Source organism: Opisthocomus hoazin, chromosome 13 (genome assembly GCF_030867145.1).
Source record: "Opisthocomus hoazin isolate bOpiHoa1 chromosome 13, bOpiHoa1.hap1, whole genome shotgun sequence".
Classification (NCBI taxonomy): Eukaryota; Metazoa; Chordata; class Aves; order Opisthocomiformes; family Opisthocomidae; genus Opisthocomus; species Opisthocomus hoazin.
In genome coordinates this window covers 17745397-17770941 of record NC_134426.1, presented here as the reverse complement: position 1 = coordinate 17770941, position 25545 = coordinate 17745397, and the positions used below count along the sequence as shown (strand labels likewise).

Genomic DNA, 25545 nt, shown 5'->3' with positions numbered 1-25545 from the left:
GAAGTACAATAATACAGAAATAACTCAGCTTTACACTTCACGTGGCCCAGTCCAAGAATTTCTCAAACTTCTGACAGTCTGTGTTTTTCTGGTTCTGCTGTGTCTGTATTCTTGTATAATCTCTCCAGGGGAACTTCGTGTGTTGAAACGGGTGAAATTACTCCAGTCTTATGGAGGAGTTCATTTGGAATTAGTCTGTCCGTTTCCCATACAACACACGTAGTCCAAAAAGCCTTTGATGAAGATGAGGAAAAAAAGAGAAGGAAGATGTGTTTTGTTAGTGTTCCGTCTGCGAGGACTGCAGAAGAGGAGAGTAGTCACAGTGGCTACACAGCACTAATTAAATCTTCAGGGTTGCTGGGAGCATGCCAGAATCGAGTTGTGCAGTGTGAAATGTTACTGGGGAATTGTGATTTTTAGCAGCCTCCACTCTGCCAGTCTGAATGGAGCACCAAGATCAGCAGAGGACCCTTCCTGCTTGTCTGTTCTTCTGCTTTAAGCCTGAGGGGAGGGAAGAACCAGAGCGTAGGTTTTCTCTCTCCTAGGAATCTGCAGTTCTGCATACTGTCCTGGAGCTGGAATGGCTGCAGCCCTCAGCTGCCGCGCAGAGATGCGGAGGGGTCTGTGTTTAGGGCAGCAGAGTGATGGTTGTGCCAGAAAGTGCTAATTTGCGTTCTCTGTCTCTTCCGCCTGCTGATGCGTGTAGGGGATAGCTGAGCTTTGAACACTCTCACTTCGTTTGTTCTGAAGCCGTTTCCCTCTGCGGAGCGTAACGGTGAAGACAGTCACCTAGGAAGGAGGAAACCGGCGTTGGCGCTCCTTTTCGAAGGACTGTATGAGACGTTCTTTCTATGGCCGTGTTTCTCAGCGAGAGCATTGGCATGACTGCGTTTGCATGAGTGCCTATTTCTTGGGTATCTTTTGGGTGTGTTTGGATGCCTACATGGAATTTGGGGTTTGAACACACTCTTCTACCCTGACAGCTGCTTTCGGATAGATACATCAGAAACTGAGTTTTTTGTGTCTTGGATATTCTTCTGTAAAAAGTTGGATATTGGCAAAGGTTTTGGATGTTACAGTTAGATGTAGAGTTCCGATTTCCCTGTTTCCTTACAGGCTTGGCCCAGTGTGTGTAGAACAGGCATCTTACAAACGCTTTATTCTGTGTCCAATTGCAGTTAACTGAATTTAGAAAAAAATAATTTTAAAAAAGCCCCTCTTCTCTGGGAAGCTGAACCCTTCACAGTGCGGTCCTCCAAAACATATGTTCCTTTATATACACCAAAGCAAAAAGTCTGGTGCATAATGCATGATTTACTAACAATGTTGCTTAATAGTAAATATTTGTAAGTTCCTGTTTTGTCAGGCTTCTTAGTGTTAAGAACATCGCAGCAACCGTAATAAGCCAAGACTATGCATATGGGAAAAGATACAAGTAACACAATAGATTTGGTCACCTGGCAAGACTTTTGCTTTGTTCTGTGTTCGTTTCTAACCAGTTGTGGGTAAAGCAGCATGTTCACAGCTGCGTCCTCAGGTTGGCAATCTTGGTTTCTGTCTCAGGGAGTGCTTCAGGCTGCTTTAAAACCCGCCGTCTTACTACAAGGAGCACCTCTACCCTCCCTGACGTGCTTTGCTGTCCTCTGTCTTGGTGGTATGAGTGTCTCTGTGGCTGTTTAATGAACCAGGTATGGGGACTGACCAGAGCAGAGGAAAAAAACATTTAATAAGTACTTCCGATTTGTAGTCCGTTCACCTTGGTGTGAGTCTGTGCACACAGCAGCACCGCTGTGGAGCGGCAGTGGTGGCAAAGGCAGGGGCAGATGGCTGGTGCAGGGAAGGCAAGCCTGTCCAGGGCTGCTTTTGACACGGGTGCTTGCTTGCGTTGGGTTGAGGAGTACGTTACCGGCAGGCTCGGTGCGCAGTTTAATGCTCTGTTTTGTCTGATTGGAGCTGTCAGTGAAAGGGGAGATCCTGCTCGGCCGCGCGTTCTCACCCTGCTGTCCCGCCTGCTGGGTGGTTCGGTGGCTGCGGGGTGAGCTGTCAGCGTGCTGGTCTGATGACGGCTGGCTTGCCTTGTGCTTCTGGCCTGCAGATCGGCGAGGTGAGTGCATCCGCCCAGTGACTGCGCGATTGTTAGGTCCAGCGTCAGGCTGGGAGGTGGAAGCGCATGGCTGGGGGTGAGGAAGAGGCTGCCGTTTTGGTAGCAGCTTGGGTTCGCTGCTGACTAAGCGTAGATGAAACCGCGTTTAGTTCTTGAATACTGTCGCCAGAACCACAGGCCACGGGCTGTCTTTTCTGTAAAAACCCTGCTACAGATTAAGAACTTTTAAAACCAGTGATGTGGGTTTGTTTAAATAAATTAATTTAAAAACCTTCATGTGGATGCAGAAGTTCTCCCCATAGTGCATTAGACATTTTGTACAAAACATCTGTAGAGGCGTAGAATATATAGAAGTGTTCCTGGTGCAATCTTGTGTACGACTTCTGGATTCAGACCTTCTTTTGAATTCAGTTTTAATTAACATGAGGACAAAATCTAGAAGTTTTGAGGGATTAGTGTTGATGCTTACCTATGAAAAAGTTGAACAGAATCAGACACATCCAAATAAACGCACTGAACCGCATCTCTGCAACTTTGACCAGGAACCGATGTGAGAGATACCGTTTTATGCTGCTGCCAAGGCCAACATCCCTGGTACTGGTCTCTCTCTCCTTGGGAGTCGCTGTCTGTGTGCGTGGCCGCTGGTGATGCTGGTTAGCCCTAGCAGCTAGTCAATCCTCACAGGCTGTAGAATTAGACACTCCAGAAGTTCGTTAGTGTAGAGTTCAATTGGATGCAGCTCTGCGGGTTTCTGTATGCTTTCCTTAACTGTGTTTCATCTGTGATATGGATGGAACGTTGTGGGGCGATACCTCTGAGCTAGCAGAAAGCTGCCAGAGCTTGTCTGCTGTTTCAGACAGCTTTTGCTGTGGTGATCAAGTGAGTGGTGCTGTTGAGTGACCTTTTGTGTTCGGCTGGGGTTTTGTTTTCGTCATCCTCCCGTTCCGTGTTTTTTGTGACTTACCAGATGTTCCTAGTGGATTACGACAGAGAAACATCGAACGTTTTTTTTCTTAGGTTGCCTGTGCCAGCGCTAATCTCTGGTGGTTTGTGGGTCGTAGCTGTTTTCACGACACTCTTTCAGAAACTCTGCACACCCCTTTTCCAAGCTGTAGCTAGAGATCCATGTAGAACAGATGTAGCTGTTTTGGAGAAGCATGTCTAAGTACTTTCTCTTCCAGCATTATGCAACGTGTGAGGTATTCCAGTGCTATACAGCACCCTACTATGAAAAAATAATCCTTGTCCTTCCCTTTTGCTGCCTCTCTTGCACTCCCGTGGCGTCTTTTGTGCCAGGAACAGGCTGTATAGGCTGTGCATCTCGGTCGGCCTTGACTGTCTCTTCCTATTTGCTTTTCTGTAGTTCCCCAGCGCTTTGAATGGGTGCTCGGCGCTGCTGTCCGAGTGCAGAAGCAGTAGTGCTGCCTGTCCAAAGTCTTCAGCAGGGAGAAGCCAGTGCTGTCCGCGATTCCACCGTCGCTGGTGTCCCGCTGACATGCTGCAGGGTGGTAGCATTGCTTCCGCAGGGTGGAGCTGAAGATGGCTGGTGGTTTAGGGGTGTGCAAAAAATAAAGACTACTTCTCTGCTGTTCAGTGTTTTGTCAGATTTTTTTCCCCTTGCCAGTGGAGGTCAACTACTGTGTTCCTGTGTGCCTGGTGAGGCCTCTGCAGAGGAAAATGAAATGGGCAACGGTAATTCAGTGTTTGGGGAAACAGTCCATGAGGCATAGTCACAGGAACTTTAGTCATGGCCCAGAACCCTGCCATGCTAGGCAGTATGCAGGCAGAATGAGGCGAAACTGTTTCGTAGGATGCATTTGTAAGATCCAAGAAATACAAGTGTTTTTTGCTTGTTATTGATGTGATGAATGTCACCATTGGCTCCTCAGCAGTTAACCAGCTAGCTCGTGAGCAAGTAACAGCCTGCTTCCAGTTGTTGTGGTGATGGAAAGTAAATTTTAGAGTTTAAACTTTTAAATGAACTAGGTTTGAGGACTTGAAAAGGGAGGTCCTGCTGTATGTGACATGTAGTAAGGGTTTTGGAGGAGCAATACAGGCCGGTAGGTTACATGTCCTTGTGCAGATGATGCAAATGGGAGGAGAAGGTGGTTTGCAAGTCCTTTGTCGTCTTTAAGAGTAGAAATTCACCCTTTTTCTTGTTGATATTTTCTACTTGAACTGTCCAGAGAAAGGAAAGGAATGTTTACTGTTTAGGTGCAGCTTAATTTATTACTTGGAGGGACGGGCATTCCTACAGCTGTGGCTTCGACTGCTGTCTTTCTCCTGCTTCCTGGCAAGGCCTGCCACTGTCAGAGGTGTAGATGCTGTCATGGAGTTTTTGCAGCCTGTTGCTGTAGCCCAGCTGGCTTTTGCTGTAGGACTGCTTCGCAGCTGAGCACATGGCTATTTCTGAGCAGCAAACTGAAGGTGTGAACGCTGTAAATGAAGCAGAGGTAGTAACAGCAGTGAGACTATGGTAACATGGGTTAGAAACCAGAATACAAGCCCTCTGTGAACACAGAGTATATACATACCACTTTTTTTATTTGATACTAATACTCATGCTAGCTAGACTAAAAGTCACATGAGTATTCCCACTCGTGTCCTGGGCAGGCTCCCGGAGCCAGTGGAGAGAAAGGAGGACGCAGCATGGTCGTAGGGCAGACTGGGAGTGGAGGAAGAGCAGGGGGGGGAAACGGGCAGCAGGCTGGGGAGGGGCAGAGCGTGATGGGCAGGGTAGCAGAAGTGGATAAAAAGGTAGCAATCTGGACACTTCGGAGACGGGAGGAACTGAATGTGACAGCTGTGAGTATCTGCTGTTAAAAGCGAAAAGGGGGAAAAAAATTAGAACCGTTGCTCTGCTGACCTGGTTCTAGCAGCCTGCTCTTTCACGGTTTGATTACTTTGTCAGCTTCTTCCCTGGCAAGTGTTTCTTCACACTGCTGTGCAGTGGGACACCTGCACTCCTTCAGATTTGTACCCTGTGTGCTGGGAAAAGCCTTCCCGAAAGCCTGGGTAGTCATTTTCCTGATCTTTTGTTAACCATCAGGGAAGAACGCAGAGAATCCTGTCTGGTCGAGAGACAGTGAATAGCAACTGTCTTTATTCTGCTTTTGTGTGTTTGAGCGAAATAAAAAGCCGGTGTGGTAAACCTGTGACGTCGCAATATGAAACTGTATTGCAGCATTTGCATGAAGTCTCTTTTCTTACGTCCTGTAGTACTTTGTGACTTCCAAGTGGTCAGCAGTCGGGCTGACGCTGGACTCGCTTGACCCCCAAGCAGCACGTAGGGAACGGGCCTTGTTCCCTCTCCCTGCTTGGCTGGTTGTTTTTTCCCTTCTAGTTTGTAAGATTACAGTAAGATAACAATATGGTGAGAGAGGAGTGAGTCTGCTGGAGATGGGTTGTGGTGAAAAGCCTAAATGCAAGGGTAAGCCAGGTTCATTCAGTACTGCTTCTGAAATTGTTTTCCTTTTTCCGTGAGGGGCAAAAAAGGAGAATATAGGAACAGGAGGAGTTTTTAACTTCGGCTGCTGAGAACTAAATTTTAGGAATTAATGACAACAAAACAAACCAGTACTATGAATATGACTAAATTTTGAAATAGTGATTTAATGGCTTTTTTTTTTTCCTCCGTAGGCTGAACTCACAGGCATCAAATGGCGTAGGTACAATTTTGAAGGTCATGGGGACTGTGGCCCTATCATTTCGGCCCCGGCACAGGATGATCCAATTCTGCTCAGCTTCATCCGCTGCTTGCAGGCCAATTTGCTCTGCGTGTGGCGCCGTGACGTCAAACCGGATTGTAAGGAGCTATGGATATTCTGGTGGGGAGATGAACCAAACCTTGTGGATGTGATACATCGCGAACTGCACAGTAAGTTATTCTCTTCATTTGTTTCTTGATTTTATTTATATTTTTTCCAGTGAAAAAGGAACTCAGTCGTTAAAGGCTTTAACTTGCTACCGTATGTGATTTTGTCAGAATTTGTGTATTAAGATCTAAAGAAGAAAAAAAAGCTTGGAAATTTGACTTTGCTGCTGCAAGTGAGCTGCAGATAAAATGCAAAATAAAACTTGAAAGAACTTAGGAGACCTGGATCCAACAGCATTACTTATATTTTTGTGAAATCTCAGATGCGTTTTAAAATTAAATTCTCGTTCAAAGGATGATAAAGAAAATAAACTCTGGCATAAGATGGTAGTTGATGGAACAAAACACCGGTACTACAGGGTCAGGTAAACTCCATGGCACCCCAGGTAATTCTGCGAGGTTGGAACTTGCCACGTTAGTCATGCCACAGGATTTGAGCGTAAATGGAAGCAAGCTGCAGCAAGTGAATGTAATAAAAAGAAGGAATGGGAAGGTAGGACAAAGGTGACAATGAGAAGTTTATGTGATGGCAAGTTTTATGCAGCTTGGTTGTCCTCGGTGCCTCCAGAATGCGTAGCCTTAAAACCATAGAACAAAACTCCCTTGATCTGTGGAGGTCCTTTTTGGCGGTGGCTGTCTACTGTGTGTTAATTCCTTTTCAATGCTGCAGTGTTGCTATCAGTAGACCCAGTTTGCCTGAAAAGTTTCACTTTTTTAAAAGGTGTTTTATTAGACTGCAGGAATACTTGTCTCTTGTTTTACCTCACGTGTCTTGGATGAAAACAATGGAAGTTCACTAATCTTGGAATAATGATAGTAATTAAAAAACCCCAAACAAACCAATAATAAGGATCAGTTCCTTGGTTTTTGCAATAAATTTTCATCCTGGTAGCCTTCAGACCTTCTGGTTACTTGGCAGTAGAATGTGTATGCTAGTTCAAATAGATAGAAGGTTGTGTTTGTCAAGTGTGCGTTAGCTGTCTGTTACCTCCCCACCTCGCCACTCGCTGTTCTGGGCCTGGGTCATGTGGTGTTCCGTGTCTTACTCGTTGTCCTGTTCCAGCCACCGATCTCCAGACCATTACAAACTCCATACTTTTGCGAATACCAGATTGTTTATTTGGTAATGCAACCTGTGAAATCACAGATATGAAATGCTCTGTACCTTGAGGCATATTTCGTGCAGGTAGCTGTGTGATCATGTATAATTGAAGAGATGGCTCGGAAGTGCTGCACCAAGCCATTCCACTGACATTAATTTTTTATGAGGCACCTGTTTTGAATGAAGGCATGATTAATATTTCTACTTACCCAGCAAAGCCTTAAGAATATATGCTTTTCTCTTTGTGAACTGTAGTTTATTTAATATTTCAGATGTAGTATATGGGACCTAAGTGTCGTCTTATTTGAAGACAGTTACAGGCGATAGCTTCTGTTTCTGTTGTAAATTGGTGTAGCTCGTTTATACCTAGCATCTGGGTTACAGCTGTATAATGCTGCTTCCAGTGATAATGGCAGGGTGAAGGATTTGAATGTATGAATAGCTGAACCTGTCTGAATATAGAGTATGGGGCAGAGTATAGCAAATAAAGAGTAGCATCACTTTCACGAATTTTTTTTGCCTGGTCCAAAATTGTGAGGCATCTGGGCTGGAGCCTGCAGCACAATAATTTTTAAGCGGTACTAAATCTGAAAATTGTCTGCAGGAGCACTGGTTTTTAAGAGGCAGCAGCAGCAGCAGCATCCCCCTGTTGATAAGCAGCCTGAGCGTGGTGCAGTGCGTGACCGCTGCAGCCAGCCGCACTGAAAAGATGCGTCCAGCCTGGGCCAAGAGCCCTGCTGCCAAGTGATCCGTGTGTGCAGTGCTTGCTCATGTTAAAGTGAAAATGGCTGAAAGAAAAAGACTGTGCAGGGCGATGGGTGGAGGTGCAAAGTTGAGTTTGGAGGTGGAGAAAGGAGGGCTACGCGTAACGCATTTAGGGGAATGGAGCACATGGTAATGGAAAGAAGAAGAAACGTGCTCCTGCTGACTGTCAGGACCCCACAGGAGGTTGGGAAGTCGTCTCCTTTTCTTCTCCCTTCCACTGCAGGTTTTGAAATTCTTTGTGTGTAAATCATGTAAGAGGTTTACTTGTTCTCTATTAAAAACACATTGAAATGCTTGTAGTGACTTATCAGATAATAGTTTAAAGTGAGGTAATTGTAAAACTGTTATCAATTTTACTGCTGACAGAGCTGTCTAGCTCTCTTCAGTAGTTCCTTAGAGTTCAAACATCGGTATTGACAAAATATTGAACATCACGTTCTGGCGGAACGAGGCATTTATGTACATCGATTGCTTGAAGTAATGACAAGGGACACTGCGTGCAATGTCTCGTGCAGCTGCAAGCCGGAAGAAACAAGGTCGTTTTGCTCTTTATTGTGTAAGCAGACTGCAGTATGTAAATATTTGGTAGCTGATATTAGTTTCCTGAGTTTAGATGCTCTTGGAAATATAAAGGACTTTGCATGTGGGCATACAAACAGAAAAGAAGTTACTGAAGCATAGTCATTTACTTGCCTGTCAGCAGAGGCAGGACAGCACACCGTTTGTTTGGGTATAACCTGGCTGTGAAATCAGCTGCTTTGGCTTAAAATCCCCTTCGCAGGGCTTGGCTTGTCGCTGTGGTCAGCAGCTTGTGGTTCGATGAGCAGCGCGTTGGGTTTACGTCTGTACTCGGACGCTTGGGAGTCCGAGTCCCAGCAAGCTGAGGCTGCAAATCCGGGAGAAGACCAGAGCCTTACAACTCCCTTCTTCTGAGGTGCAGGAGCCTTAGGAAACGGTGGCTGTTAATAAGATCACGAATTCGTACGAAGTATGAAGTTGCTCACCAAGTTTTGGATTTCTCTTTTCCTGCCTAGGACTTGTGCTTTAAAAGTGAAATTTTCATTAGGGTAATAAAAATTTAGTGGCAACCTGAATTTAAGCCTTAATCTTTTATTCGTTGGAGTCTAAATTAGAGTTACTGTTTTTTCTGAATAAGCCACTCAGATAATATTGTGACATTTAGTACTTCATTAAACAAATGTGAAGTCCCGACTTTTCTTTCAGCAACACCTTTTAAAGTTTTGTCTGTGAACTGTGTGGGTTGCCTTGTCTGTATAACATGGAAGATAGATGATTCTGGAAACAACAATCTGCCATTCATTAAAGAATTTTGAATAGTCGCAGGGAAAACAACTTAGTAGTTGCAAACAGGAGGTGCGAGGAACAGTTGGTTATGTAGTAGCTTTCCAAAACTGTGTAGGTAATTAAATGCTGTCATGGGAGATTCAGTGAACACGATTACTTGCAGCACAGCGATAGATGAGTGAGGTGGTGAGCTTAGCGTGGCAGCTGCGGGTGGCAGAGGTGTCTCTTGCACACACTCCTCCGTTCCTGCTTCCTGCCAGCCACAGCTGATGTGGTCTGGTTCTTTATTGTGACTGGGTTTTAAATATGAAGAGAGACGGAAGAGCTTTGTTCTGTCCCAAGTCTAACTGGTGTGGGGTGGCTGAGTGGGAGAAAGGAAGGAGTGATTTTTAGAAGGCTGAAAAAGTTGGGAGTGTTTTAGTTCGTGCAAGTTTTGTTTTCTCAAAGATAAATGCTATTTAATGGTGTTACTGCCTGAAGAGGCTTGAGAAGCGTTACAGCTGCTGTACCTTTTCCCATAAAAATACTTGTTTTGTAAATTCTACAGAAGAAATGGAAGGGAGAGGAGGTAGGATCTTGCTGTTGGCAGGTTTCTTGACAGGAAAGTTGTAGATTTGCAAGTTGCAGTGATCTCATTTGCATTTGGTGACCAGATACCATCTGGAGCACCACAGAGAATTTATGGTCAACTCTCGGGTTGTTTCTGTTCTCCCACCCCACATTTGTACCCTGTGCATTCCACGAAGATTATAGGCAGGTGATGTCTGTCCCTTAGTTGCTGCCTTTGCTTTTGCGAAGAGTGCTTATGTCTGATGTTTTGAGCGACCGTTTTCTCTGGCAGTTTTGTCCATAAACTTGTGATCTGCCTCTTGAGTTTATGGATACACTCAGCTTTGTCTGGTGCGCCTGTGGTACAGAACACTCCGATTATTGGGAAGAAGGCAGGGAGCCTGATGTGAGTCGTTACTGAGAGGATAGTTTTGGTGACTGTAAACTTGACCTGGGAGGTGGACTCTGGAAGGCTGTGAGTGTTGGACAGCATGTTGAAAATGAGTGAGATTCTGGTCGTTGGATAGAAGGATGGGTTCTGTTTAAAGAACTGTCAACTTAATAGCTTGTTTGCCCAGAATCACTGGCTGGGGTAGGTATTTGGGGTTGCCGTCACACATGTTCCTCTGAAGCTATGAGGACAAGTCAAAAGAGCGTGAAGAGCTTCAGACGTCAGTGAGAAACCCCAGACACCCATCCGTACCCTCCAGCCGTTACTGCTGGCCCGAGCAATGCGCGGCGCAGAAGTGGAAACCCTGTGTTGTGCCAGGTGCTTCGTCACAGGGCTGCGAAATAGAAGCTTCACGATACAAAGCTTGTAGAGAGAAAATAAATATAACTTCAGCATTTTGCTGCACTTGGGACAATCGTCCTTGAAGTGCGGGTAAAGTTGCAGTTAACCCTGGACTTGCTCTCATTTAACATTCCCTTAAAGATGTTTTCCCTGTAAGCAGGCCAGATGGACAGCTCGCCCCGTGCAGCCTTTTTGGGGTAGGGGAAGGGCTTGCAAAGGAAGGGTGGGGTGTATGGGGTGTTGCTGGTTTTCTGCCGATTGAAGTCTTTTGAGCCAAAGCCGTTGTTTTCATATATTGTCTGGTATACTGCTTTTGAGCCGTTGGTTACTGGAGGTGCTTCCCCCCCAAAAAAAGATCCTGATAACCTTTGTACTATACTGGATGTAGAACGTTAGGATTTTGATGGAAACTCTTATGAAGAATAGATTGTCTTGAACTAATTAGGTAAATCTTTCCCGAAAGAGTATTGTTCAGGTTATTCATAGCTTGGTAGGTTTAAAAGCATGATTAAAATTTGTTCTGTGACAGGAAAACCATGGAGCTTCGGTTCATTCCTGTTTATGAATTCTTGGCATATTGGGCTGATGCAGTTGTGATCCCCAGGTACTGATAAATGTGGAGAGGGGAAAGAAGTTGGCTTAGGAAGGACTTCTTTCAAGGCAACCGTGTCAGGCCATGGAGTTGTGGCCCAGACTTAATTTCTTCTCTTGTTTCTCTACCTGCAAATTGCTTATGGGTCGATTATCACCCAGAGGGAAATGAGCACGCCAGCTGTGTTTTCAACCGTGCTTCCTGAGAAGAGTAACTTGGCAGAGCTCAATTTAGGTATTTTTATTACAGCTAGGAAGGATTCTTGATGCTCGGCAGATTTTGAAGTTCATTTTATTAGTTAAGTCTTCTAAATTAAGTAAATATTTAACCTAAAAATGTTAAGTAGATCATGGTTTTCAGTACTTATTGGAATTTAAAAAAATAATGAAAAACTTAAATTTTGGAAAAAAAAAAAATTTTTTTGTTCTGCTAATGTAAAAGAGGGTGAAGGAGTGAAAAATCTGTATTTTGTTCCAGTTTGAAGTAGTCTATTTAAGGTTCTTTCAAGGTACTGTGTTTGATTTACTGTAGCTGTAAGGAATTGGGAACTCTTTTGGGAGATACGAAATATGTTCTTAGCTGCCATGTAGGGAGATCTGTTACTTACTGAGTGAGAAGATGTTCCTGTCTGATGCAACATATTTTAAGTGTGTGAAGCAATGCGTAAAACCAAGCATAAGCACCCCTTCCTGTGACATGGGTATACAAATGAATAGTCTTGCTTTTAAGGAAAGTGCTCTTAAATCCTACGCTCTATTTTAAGAATATGGGAGTGGGGAAAAAGGGAGTGTGGCGCTGCTGACATTGTGTTACGGCCAGCGCCGATATATTCTGGAAACCACCACGGCGTTGTCTCCGTGTTTGCTGCGTCGGGGGGCTTAGCAGAAGGGGGTGCAAGCGTGGGATGCGTGTCACAGCGAGTTGGTTTGCGTGCTGCAGAACACACGAGGTATGGTATTGATTGTCATGCTCAGCGTTACGTAGAACGAGACCGGCCAATATTACGAAGAAGGAATAAAAGGAATCTCACAGGAGCTGAAATGGAAATATTTTTGAAGGCTTTCAATTTAAAAAAGTATCAAAGAGTATCAAGCAGCTGAGTACCACTCGTTAATAATTTGAAGTAAAATCTCAGAATGGCTAATTGCTGGTTCTTGAGTTGAGAGTGGAATTAGCAAGTAGGTTCATGTGACAGAAGACTTTATTGCAATATTAAGTTACTGAAAAGTCTGCTCTTCTCGGTTGATTACTTTCAATAAGATAAGTCATTTGCATTTTCTTAATTGCCTAGCATAGATTATTTCCAAAGACATGAAAACAAAGTTGAACTTCTACATTCTTTGGAAAAAAAAGAGAAGATTTAAGAGTGAATTCATACTTTCTCAGCTTGCAGAATTGGTCTGTGACCCTTATATTTGACACTGTTAATTGGTGTCCAGTGATTGCCAGTTGAAGTTTAGCTTAGACAAAATAAACTTTTTCTCCTAAGGAGGCGTATTAAATGAGGTTATTATGCCATCATTTGGGATTAAGGAATTGCTTCATGGGAAAATGCCAACTCCTTTTGTGCCCATGAGGTTGACAAGAGCTGTATTGTGTCTGGGCAAGATGTCTTCATTTTATTTTGTTGTCTGTTTTAAAATAAATATTCTTCCCGCCACTCCAACTTCTTCCCTTTTTCACTTTAAAATTGGTTTATGGCTATAGACAATGAGGATATGTGTGTGTGTTTGGTTTTTTTTTTGTGTGGTTTTTTTTTTTTTTAAATTCGTGTCTCTGTCCCCTTCAGAAGTGAGATTGCGCTTACCTTTTCCTCCATTGTTCTTCCCTCCCGTGTTTGTTCTCTCAGTGTTAGCAGTGAATCTCGGTGTTCAGAGCGGTATCAAATGGGTGCATGCGGCGTTCACCAGTTCATTATCGATTCTAGTCAACGCTGCTCTGTCCTAACACACTGCATTTCTTCCCTTTTTACAGTCTGCAGTGTCTAAGTCTAAAAGGTAACAAAAAAATATGAAATCTACCTAAGAGTCCCGTGTAAGATAGCCGAACGCTTTCTGTTTTTTTTCTCTCCCCAAAATTAACATTTTCTGTCTTAATATTTGGGAATTTGGAGGTTTTGGTGTTAATTGCAACGAATTACCTTCTGAAAATAGGTAGAAGGAAAGACTCTAATGGAAGGGAAAGCCAAGAAATTCTCTACTGAATACCGTACTTATTCCTTTTAATCCTCCTGCTTTCGGAATATGAGCTTAGCTCAGTTTGAATCGTTGAAATGTTGAGGAATTAATCTTTAAGTTTATTGGCCACACAACAGTTATTGTTTTTGTTACGTTTTTGTGGAAAAATGAATTGGCATTCATTGCGAAACATCACTAGCTGCGTTCCGTGGCGCCCGTTGAAGGGTTCTCTTGCAGCAGCATTCCAGGGAGACTGGATGCGAGGGGGGAACAGAGCCGGTGCCACAAAGGTGGCTGGGCACGGAAAACCCCGCGGATCCCAGCCAGGACTATGACAGCTCCAAGTCCTTCTCAAAGAAGCGCTAGAGTGAGGTATTACTAATGAATTTGAGAGAGCTGTTGTATAATATGTGCTTGGAATTAACCGGAGCGTTGAGACCAAACTGAAGTCCAACTTTTGAGTGTAAATAAAATTGATGTGTTACCACAGGCAACTCGGTGAACCACGTAATTAGGTTTTTTCCATGAAAAATGAGACACTATACTGCAGCTGCAGCAATGCAGTATGTAAGGGATTTATATTCTAGTTATTTGGAAATTAAACAATCATTAAAAGATGGTATTTTTAAAAGTACTGCTGGAGGGGGAAAAATGAAAAAATCCAATCAATAGAAGATACTTTTCAGCAATGTATTGGGCAATATCATCCACAGTAGTTGATGTTTTTAGCTTCAGGGAATCCTTTTTTTTTTTTTTTTTTTCCCTCTCTCTCCCAGTGAAATGAAATCACTTAACTGTGTGAAGTAAATCTAAGTTAGCTTGAAGTGAAATCTGCATCAATAGAGCTTATTACTGATGTTTGTGTTGTCATGTAGTGAGTAATCCTAAGAACACAGGGTAAGCTCTACTGGTAAATTGCATCTTTAAAAATAGATTAAATGTTACCTTCAAAAAATAATAATTAAAGAAGTTTTGTATAAAATTGTGGTTTGGTAATGCCATTTTTAGAATAATTAATGAACTTCCAGTGATACACATGTGCTACTGCATTGCAAATAGCGAGCATAGAAACATGGCTGCTGAAGTGAACCCATAGTTTCTCTTTAGCGAGGGGTGTTTTCCATTACATAGAAGTTATTTTCTTTATTTTAATGTTCCTATTAAAGGTTATAAATCTTGATACAAAATTCTTATACCCTAATTCTGAGGCTAGTTTCATTTTCGGTGGACTTACACATGTGTACTTACTTATCCAAGGATTTGACAGAAATCTGTACTACGAGTACCTTGGATGCCTGGAAACGTAAGTGTGGCGGTTTTGAGACTTGATATATGGCTCAATGTGTCAGTGATCAGCCGTGAAATCGGAGAAGTAATAGGGGACACTGAGAATGAAGGTTTTGAAACATGAAGTCTGCTTACTAACGTTTTATTTGAAACTTCAGGGCTTGCTGGGGTTGCGAGATGTCATTTTGGAAACAGCGTGCCATAAATACACAAAACAAATTCTTGCATAGAATTAAGGGGAGGAGCAAGTGCAAAACAATTGAGGTGTAGGATATAGGATAGCTTAAGAATGAGGGTGAATCCTTGCCTCTACTCTTTGCCTATGGGAATTATGGGTTTCAGTAGGAAAAGGGTGGAGCTTTGCTGTTCGTTAGATGTTAGCTTCTTGTTTAGAAAACCCAACAACTGTGTGTTGCAGTCACTCGTCAGATGAGAACTAGAACTTGAACTTCCGGTGGATCAGTGTTAAATTCCTTTTTCAGTACTTAAGTAGTTTGAAGGAAAAGTATACGCTAGAGCACTGCTGAAATGTTTTTGCATTCTTGTTGCTCTTGTTGCTCTAAACCGCACTTCACATTTTCTCACTTTGGACCGAGCAGTGTGAGCATAGCTTCTAGCAAAGCTACCTGTGCTCAGTTTGTTCGGTGTCAGAAGACTGTCTGCTGTGCCGCCGTTAGTCCTAGAAACGCCCCGCGGTTGTCTCTGGATTCCCTCAGCTCAGGTACAGGCTGTGCGAGACAAGTCACTGTTTCAGTGTCTGCTGCAGCTGGTGACGAGGGCTGGAGCATCCCTGCCCTCAGCTCGCGTGGTTGGCGTCTGCCTGTTGCTGTCAGTAGCTTTGGCTTGGCATGATACCGCTGCTGCTCCCGTGACCGCGCGCGGCCGGGCTCCGGCGGTGCCGTGCGTGGGAAGTGCCTGCCTCTGCGTGGGAACAGCCGTTCCTGCTAAGGGACCTGTACAGCCTGTATGTCTGTTTTCTGTCGGTACAGCATTTGCCAGTCTCTTCACCAAACCTTGGGGCGTTTTTTGCTTTGGAACAGTCAGTGGGACAGAGGGGTCAAACTGAAGCGTTACAGATTGGTACAGTAAATTGATGGGTGGGTAGTGACGGATAACCAGGCAAAGTTAGCACAAAAGTTAGCAAAGTTAGATTTCTGGGGAAATTCAAGTATAAAATTCCTATATTAGGGAGTGCGTATTGATAAACTTGGTCTCAGGAGGAAGAATGGAAGTGGCAGGTGTGGCAGTTTCTGAGCAGGACTCCAGGAAATAAATATTTCTGGTATGTTTTCAAGAAAATATTTCTCTTTTTATAATTCAACTTCTTCCATGACATTCTAGTTGCCCTGTCTTTTCTGAAATGTAATACATTGTTTACAGCCAAGGGAAACTTCAGATCATAGGGGATGGAAGTATCGTTGTACAGTGTTTTTTTACTTGAATGGCTTTAAGAATTTTGTGTGTATTCTTTAATGCTCTCTAAGGAGATGGGAAGTATGAAAATTATTAGTGTGTCTACAGGGGGGACAAGAGGGCTTGTAGTCTTACCTGTTTATGGTTCTGCAGAGTTGGGTAACCAGTCGGGGAATGGAAGTTAAATCTCTTGGCCCCTTCTGAGTTCAATAAAATTTGTCCTATGCAATATTTTGCAACATATGTCAACAAAATTAACTGGAAATTGTCTCTAAGGCAAATAAAGGGGAAGTGTGTGTGGGGTTTTGTCTTCCTTGTATTAAAAGGATGGTATTTGTGATAATATCATGGTAATAAGCAGTGTGGCTTTGTTGTGGTTTAACTCTAGCTGGCAACCAAGCACTGCACAGCTGCTTGCTCATCCCCCCTCACCCACCCCCACGGTGGGATAGAGGAGAGAATGAGAGGGGTGACGGTAAGAAAAGTCGTGGGGTGAGATACAGATGGTTTCACAGGTAAACCAAAGCCACGCAAGCAAAGCAAAGCAGAACAAGGGGTTCATTCACCGCTTCCCGTTGCAGGCAGGCGTTCAGCCATCCCCAGGAAAGCAGGGCTCCGTCACGCGGGACGGGGGCTTCAGAAGGCAAATACCACTGCTCCGAACGTCCCCCCCCCCTTCCCCAGCTGAGCATGCTGAGCGTGGCGCCGTACGGTGTGGGGTAGCCCTTGGGTCAGCTGGGGCCGGCTGACCGCGCTGTATCCCCCGGCTTCCCGTGCGCTGCTCGTTGGCAGCCTGGTGTGACAAGCTGAGCAGTCCTTGATTGCTCAGCACAACTCAAAAGGTCGGCGTGTTATCCATGTCTTTTGGCATCCCAAACCCCAAGCACAGTGCTACACCAGCTTCCAGGAAGAAAACTCTCCAGCCGAAAGCAGGCCAGGCTTCTGTATTCGACTGAAGTTCTCCGCTCTGGCTGAGCAGCGGATGGGATGTTGGGTTGGGATGGGGTGATGAAAGGCTGAACTGAAAATCCCGCTCTCTGCGGTGATACTCCCGAATGCGCCGGGGAATTCTGCCACTTCAAAAGGCTGCTTGTCAAGAGGAATACATGGCTCTGACAAGAGTTTTATAGGTTTCTTTCAATGTGCAATTGGCTTATTGAAAGATAACACTTTATTTTTATTTTGTACTAGCATTATATTTTGAAAAACTTAAAAAGAGCTTCCGGGTTCTGTTGCCGTACTTGGCAGCGCTCAATTGGTAGTCCAATTCGGATTTGCTTTTAAAAGCCAAGTAACATTTTGCATTGCTGCAGCGTGACAACAGCAGTTATGGAAACACGATTTGTTTTTTTTTTTTTACTGAGGCAGCTAATTCAACACCTGGCAAGCAAAGGTAGTTCTTTCCTTGTTTATTTCACTAAGAAGTGGAAAGAATATATATGCTGCAACTTTTTAACTGTTTATATGGACAGTTACCTGCTTTTCATGGTAAGTCGCTTCAGAACAACTTAAAAAAGAATGGAATAGACTGATAGACTTGTGCCTCCCGGGAAAAGGAAGCGAGGTCCGTTCGAAGCCTGGCAAGCCCTTTACACCTGTGTGCCGCTTCCCCGTTGTGCTGCAGGTTGCGTTGAACGTAGCTGTACGCTGCATGCGGGGAGCCGCAGCTCTTCGTGTAGGCTGCAGTACGCTGAAGATTGACGGTGTATTTGCAGAGTCTGTGTGTTTGGGGGCTGAACTGTCAGAATTCAGCCATGTGAAAAAGGGTTCAGCTGAGTGAAACGCGGGGCTATTTGACAGGACACACTAAAAACATGACGCGGTATCCTGCAGTGATGTCAGCATCGTTGCTGCCGCTGCTTCTCCACTAGCTTGTAGGCACGTCCAGCTGAAGTAGGGTCCTCTGATCCTCGGTCTTAGACTCTGCGTAGCTCAGAGCTGTGGTTTATACCCAGAAGAGTTTCACAGTCCAAATGGAGGACTTCCCACTTGTCAGTTCCCTTTCCCATTCTATGGGAAACAATTTGTTCAGGAGCTAAGAAGCGGGTGAGGTAAAACTGAGAGTAATAAACAGCAATGTGCTTCAGAGATCTCGAGAGAGAGACTTCGTACCGGGAGAAGCTGTCCATTGAAATCTGTAACTTCTAGAGAGATATCCGCTGTCCCAGATGGACGTAGAATTACTGCTCTGTTTCTCTCCCCCCCGCCTTTTGCTTAAACGAAACCAGATTGTAGTAAGCATTATTTTTTTATTATTATTTCTCTTGCTGTAAACCACAGCTAAGGCATGGGAAGTGGGAAGAAAAATTTTTTGCCTCCGAGACTGTTACGGCTTAGCTTCAAAAGGAATACACTATAGTACTCAAATTCCTAACGCCTCCCTTTGGCGTGGATGGGTCCTGCCTGGCCTTGTCCTGAACGCCTCTCAGTAAGCCCACAAAGTGTGTGGAACTGCTGAGCAGACGTTACACCCGGGCACGCATTGTTGTGTGCCTGCGTGTCCTGTCCCAGGCCGCTCTCTGGACTCGGCGCCACAGGGAGATGCTCACCTTGCAGTGGGGCTGAGCCTGTGCTTCAGCAGCTTTGCAAATTAAAGTGCTCAGATTGTGGTGTGCTAATGAGCTAACCGAAAGAACATAATGCTTATATATACATTAAAAAGTATAAATGTATGAAAAAGCCCATTACTGTGTGTGAGGAAGTAGCTTTTGAATAGAATGGGAATCTACATGAGTTCAGTTTCCAGTTCTCTCTCTGGTTTTACAATTATTTTACGTATTTATTTATTCCCCAGCAGTAAACTTAACAACAAATCTGTGTTATGTATCCGCTGGGAAAGATGTTTGTTCACTTTTTCTTTCCCTTGTCAGTAGCTGAGCACAGTTTATGCTTTGTTAGCACAACGCACCGAACAGGAGTTAAAAATAAGTTTGTGAACTCAAAACTGGCCAGAATACAAAATCTGTAGGAGGGCCATGGTAGATATATTGAAAAAAAACAAAAGCCCAGAAAACCAAACAAGAACAAGGGCAAAACCCCTATGCTTTTAACAAGTAAAGTCTGGAACTGTACCGCGTGCGATCTCTGTAGGCCTCCTGCTTACACTCCCCAGGCCTCGCCAGATACCAGAAGCAGCAACTGACTTTTAGTATTTTCGTCGGAATTTAACTGCGAAGTTGATTGACATGTAATCACTTCACTGAAAAAGCAGAGACCTTGGATTGCTCATCCGTTGGAAAATCTGTGGTAGCTCTTCGTTATTATAGACACCATTTCATATAGCTGAATGGTGTGTACGAGAAGCGTGATGCTGATGTAGCTGAAATCGCAGGGGGATGGGGAAGGAGCTGCACGCTGATAAGGCTGTATGATTCATTATTGTGTTAGCTCAGAATCTTCCTTGCTCAAACTGCTGAGCTCTGTAGTTTCCTACTGTCATTTGTCTTTGTTTTAATGGGATTAAGTAATTATGTGTGCATTTTCTTTCAACTAACTAGCCTGATAAAAGCATGCACAACTGAATAGCCTATAAATTGTCGGCTCTTCTGTTCTAGAAAAAGTGCTTTGATTGCACCGCGGTTTTTAAGTCTTGGTGCATATATTTAGATGACCTACTGAGGTGAGTAAGACTGTAGAAGTGGTTTATGTAACTAATGGCCTGAGAGTCTCCTGTTGGGAATGTGGCTGGGGAAGGCAGATCTCAGCCTGCAGTACAGGAATTCTGAAAGAACACCCCACAGCGTTGTAAAGCAGGAATAAGAGAGACAGAACCTCACGCGGTGTCGCGAGTGACTCTTCAGCGGTGCTCCCAAACAGGGGAATAACTCTTCATTGGCATGAATCATATTTGGTATTGACAGTTATGCTTTGGATATATCAGTAGTAGTTTCAAATAGAAATTTTGTTACTTCTTTGAAAAATCTCTGCCTCTGTCCTGCAGCTGTGAAGACTTTCACTAGCTTTTTGTTAGCTCGGTGTCTGTCTGATTTCTTAAGTACTGCTGCTGGTTGTGTATCGTGTCGTATGAGAAGGGAAGCATTGGTGTTTGATGAAATCGTCGGGTGTTTGGTATGGGATATCATCAGCCCACGTCATTATTTGTATGACTTTATACTTTCTGTATGGTGCATTCATACATTCAGTTTTATCTTTACTATTAATGCAAATGAAGTCTTGTTCTGAGAGTTTATGTAATTGCTTTCATAAAGTGGTTATGTTTGCTTCCTGTTTCTTGTTTATTAGAAATGTTGGTCTGGGGAAGTAAAAGTTTTCAGGTGTTGAGGAAGACTAGTGGTAACTATGCACTAGTCCTCTCTGTTAATTTTTAAGTGATCTGCATATTAAGGAGATTTTTCTACTGCTAGGCTGTCTCATAATTTCACGCTCAAACAAACTTCTGTTGGTTGGTTCTCGTGCTAGTCCGCAGGTGTCAGAGCTGCAGTTTGCCGTTCTTCTTCTGGCTTGAGGTTACCTCGTCAGCACACCCATTTCACCTTTCCTGGAGTTTGCATCGGACACTGGACGATGCAGTTTCTGGGTTTTGTGGAGTTGTTTCCCCCTGGCCACCCAGCCTGAGCTTCCTTGGCGCGTCAGCTTGTGAGGTTATGCAGGGCGGGAGGCTGAGGAGGCGGGGTCGGGTCCGTGGCTGCCTTTCTGTGCTGTGATAAACAAGTAGGCAACGCAAGCGGTAAGCGAGCAAGCCCTAACCTTTATTTGTCGCTTCACCCTCTCTTTCTGTGTTCTGGTAGCAGGGGCAAATTGGGAATAGGAGAGGTGTCGTGGGATTGTTTAAAAAGAGCAGATATCCGGTGTCCCCCCTCGCTGCTCCCGCTGCTCCCAGCCAAGTCTCCCTGCTAATCCTCACGTGATTAAGAAAGTTGGCTGGTGACACAAAGACCTCTGCAAAGTAATGCTCTAGGAAGATATCCTGTGGTGTGCTTTTGATGCCACATCTGGGATGAGATTATAAATTTAAAATAAAAAAGAAGAAAAGGAAAAAAAGGAAATACAAACCTGAAATCCCACGAGCTGTAAATTTTAAAAGCCTTTGTAAATATAGAGCTTGAAGAAAATTGAGGGAGTTATCTTGTATAAATACAATAGAAAGGAATAGAGTGCATTCAGAGTACAAAGACTCAAGTTTCATTTGCCGTGGTGGTTGTCCGTATGCAGAGAAACACTTAGTAAGTACTGTCGCAGTCTGGCACTCAAATGTGTTGAGCATTTGCAGTCATAAATCCCTGTCATATGTCAGAAAGACGAAGTTTTACAACCAGATAAAACCAGACTGAAACTTTGGATTCGCAGAACTTTATGCCATCTACCATAACTTTGGTTGCAGCTCCTGTTCAGTGATGCAGCTGGCCAACGTGTAAATGGAGTTTTCAGAAATCTGTGTGCTCTGACAGTGTAGCTGTGTCTGTGCGATGATGGTCTGTTGCATGGAAGCTTTGTGGAGACTTGGACTGCCCTGTGCAGTGTCCGGGGAGAGGGAGAGACACGAAAGGAGTGCCAGGGCACGGTCATCTTAGGCAGAAGTTGCATTGTCAGATTTTTGTGAAAGTAGATGAAGTTTTTCAGAGGTGATTTTTATGTTAATAAGTAATTCAGTGAAATTAAAGCACTTCAGCAGATCACAGCGGCTGGGTTGAAGGTCCTGTAGTCCACACTGTGGGAAAGCCGGGGGTTTGATTCAGCTGGTCCAGAAGCCCTCACCGTGCGCGGCTTGGAATTCGTTTACAACAAGAACCCTTCAGTTCAGCCTCAGTTGTCCCCTGCTGGGGTCCAGGCGTGTCGCAGGGTGAATGTGGAACGGAGATGCTGGCTTCGTTGCTGCCAGAAGGAATCTGTTCCGCATATACCAGAGCTGGTGGAGGGAGGAGATCATCGGTGGTCGCAGTTGCCCAGTAAATACTGCTGGGAGAAGCTGGTTTGTTGTTTGTCTGCAGTAGGTGTGTTGCAGGGATGGCGTGAGTTCCTGGTGGCTTTGTCTCTCGGGGGACACCGTTTGTCGCGGCGACATGTGTTGGTGTTGTGTCCATTGGTTTGAGTGTGTAAGAGGCTTGCAGCATCTTGGACTCTGTGTGCGAGGAAGGAAAGCCTGTTCAGCATGGGTGCGATGAACCCGGGGCACGTTGGGTTGGCTCTGGGGGTGTGTATTCCTCGGCCGGTCCGCTGCCGGGCTGGCTCGTGGCGGGCGTGCACGTAGACTGCCGAAAGTCAGGGAACAGCACACAAATGTTGAAGGTCTCCGTGTTCCAGGCATGGTGTCCAGGTCTGAAGAGAGGGTGCACCCACTGAAGGTGTCTGGGTCGTTACCCTGGGTGCGTGTTTGCCTCTTGATGCCATACGTGCTTTGCTACTCAAAGCTACTACTAGCAGCATAAAACTACTCGTACTGTGCTTGTATGTGGGGGAGGGCCGGTGTTCCTGGCCCAGTCGCTAAACTGTAAGATCAGCTACCCTGCTCTCCGAAAGTCACTAAATATTGTAACATTTCATTGATATTTATTAAATATATAAAAAAGAACTGCTGACTTAAAATGCAAAGGGGCTTTTGGATGTTTTCTGCTCAATTGAAATAGAAGCCTTTCCTACCGACTCTTGGATTTCTCTTGAATTTAGTCTCGTAAGTGTTGTGGTAATGGTTGGCTCCGTGTTGTTCTGGATTAAAACTAAAACGTTAGATTATATGACTTATATGGTTTACATTCTTTTGCTGTTATTAGATTTACATTAGTCTTTCCTTGTATTTTTGTTAAGCAAAATAATTTCATGTTAAATATTTGTAAAGAGAATTTTTAAATACTGTGATTAGTTTTTTTTTTATTTTGAAAGAAATAGTTAACAAATAGGAGAGTGCTTCTGGAGTGCTGAGTTTCTGGCAAGTACCGTTGGTACAGAGTGTACTGAACTGTGAATGTTGCCGAGTTAGCACAAACGGTCTGATAGAAAAAGCACGTTTTTGTTATAAACACTGGTTGGTGAACAGAGCTGTTGGTCTTACAGAACAGCTTTAAACAGCGCCTGTTGCTTTTGAGTAGTATTAAATATTTGTCTTTTGGTGAATGTTGTCTTAGGAAAAATCACTGTAGATAACAAATAAACCAAGACATGTATTATGCACTACGAGTTTTCATCTAGACTGTGTCAGTTTAATTTGTGTGGTTTGGGGAGGCTGTTCTTCGTTTGAAATTTTCGAGGGGTTTTTTTCCTCAAAAAAAAAAAAAAAAAAAAGTCCAGGTGCCCTCTGATTTCAAACTTAGCGAGGTTGTTCCTAGGCTTTGTCTTGGTTTCTTTCTGGCTCTGTACTGACTGTTGAGTTTGTCTGTTATCGTGGCGTTTCCAGTGACAGGACTCGCCGCAGTAATGGGAATACCGGCTGAAGTAAACATTTTCAGGAAGTATCAAGCAGCACGAGCGTGTAAACCTTTCCAAGCTTGGATGCTGTAAAAATGTTCTCTGAAGTTCTACGCTGCGAACGATGGGCTTGCAGATTGATGTGCTCTAAATGCTGTGAGTGTGTGGCACGTGGAGTCTCTCTAGGTACTGCGGTTTGTGGGGGAGCTGGGGTGCGTTAACTTACAACTGGGATCAACTGGCCTTTGCTGTTGCACAGTGGGACTTTGTACGTTCTGAATTCTAGGCTTTGTCACCCTTCCTTTCTGGACCCTGCAGCATGTCCCTTTCTTTTCTCCAGCTCTCTCTGTGAACTCAGTTGGGGGAAGTGATTTTTTTTTTTGGGGGGTGCGTTTTTTGTTTGGTTTTTTTTTTTTTTTTTTTGGTGGTGGTAGTACATACTAAGAAAAAACAGAATGGCAAAACTATCGTTTTAAAGATAATTTGCATTTTGTCAATCATGATAGCCAGTTTGCAGTCAGGGATGGTAATTCCTGAGCTCTCTATATGTGGATTTCTAATCATGTTGGAAGAGGAGGACAAAATAATTTGATGTCTTTATCTCTTTAAAATAAAAATACCTGTTGTTTAATTTGGTTTGTCACTTTAAGTGCATCCTTATTATTTTACTAACTTTTTTTGTAGGGCTATAGATGGCCCAATTTAAACTTACTCGTGTTTGCTAGACCTAAGGTAATGGATATCTTCTGGGAGCTTTGGGAGAAAAAACAACCTCCAAAGTCAAAAGCTCTTTTAATTCTGCATAAAGCATTTATACACCTTTGTTGGTTTAGTAATAATTTTTGGGCATAGATTTATAGCCATTTGATCTTCAAGAGGAGCTAGATGTGTAGGATGCTCTTCAGAGGCCTGATAGATACTTGCCTAGACCTTACAGCACCTCAGTACCTTTGAAAACGGGCTCCTGTGCGGTGACACGTCTTTGGAGTCTAATGCGGTACGAGAAGGTTGGCCTGGAAGTGGTGAAGGTGCGCGTTGAACGGCGTTTGAAACACCTGGGATGTTACATGTTCAGACCTCTCACCCTGGGACCTGGAGATTCATAACGACAACAGGGCTCCGAGGAGGAGCAAAAGGGCTTGTTATCCTTTAGCTGATGACTGCTCTTCTCTCGTTCTAGCTGCTGTGTTTAGTATTTTAGGAAGATAAATGATGACAGAATTACACAAGAGTTGAGACTGGAAGGGACCTCTGGCTATCTCGTCCACCCCGCTGTGCAAAGTGGGGTCTGGTACAGCAGGCGGCCCAGAATGATGTCCGGTCGGGTTCTGAATATCTCTGGAGGGTGAAACTCCACCGCCTGCCTGGGCAGCCTGTATTCAGTCAACCTTGCAGTAAATAAGTTTCTTCTTTCATTGCAATTAGCGCCCGTTGCCTCTTGCACCATCACTGGATGCCCCGGAGAAGCCTGACTCTCTTCTTTCCTCCCTCCTGTCAGATGTCTGTACATGATGGAAGATGCCCCCAAGCCTTCTCAGCAGTCCCAGCTCTCTCAGCCTCTCCTGGTGTGTCAGGTGTTGCCATCGCTTAATTATCATCACGGCCCCTTGCTGGAATCAGTCCGGTTTGTCCATGTCTGCCTTGTACTGGGGAGCCCGGAAGGGGACACTGTAACTCCCAGTGTGGCCCCGCTAGTAGTGAGCAGAACAGCAGTAGCTGGGAATCACATAGGAGACGTTTAGGTCACAAGTGTTGAGAGAACATCCACCACAGGCTTTTCTTACACTGCAAGTCTACAAGCACTTCCAACACGGGATATCCTATTTAAGCTGTACAGACAGAAAGGCCACGAAATGCAAAGACTGTGGTGTCACAGAAAACGAGCGAGAGAGATCAAGAACGGCACCGATGTCTTAGATTATTTCTTTTTGTGCTTGCGGAGAACTTGCTAGGTGAAATAAGCTCAGATGGTTCTAGGAAAGAAGAGTTCGAGCGTTATAGGAGGGCAAAGTCAAATATAACTTCTCCTTTTTAAGTACTACTTGTGTGTATGTGTTCACTTTATTAACTTGGTTTATTGTCTTTGTAGCAGTCTTATTGCTGTGTATTAACCAGATCCGCTGTTGATTTGGGCACTCTGGAGTAAGTAAGGTGTAGCATCGCTGTCCGATTTTGAACTGATGGCTCCGTGGCTGTAGCGCTTTGTCTTTATACGGGAGCGTTGT

The 25545-nt window shown here is 44.2% G+C and overlaps 1 protein-coding gene across 1 annotated transcript in view; it reads left to right on the top strand.

Moving 5' to 3' along the window:
• Positions 1–25545, top strand: part of MED13L (mediator complex subunit 13L) — a 196980-nt gene that overhangs the window by 12997 nt on the left and 158438 nt on the right. Inside the window, exon 2 of the mRNA XM_075434301.1 lies at positions 5744–5981. Within this exon, the coding sequence (XP_075290416.1) occupies positions 5744–5981 (238 nt within the window). The remainder of the gene's footprint in view (positions 1–5743; positions 5982–25545) is intronic.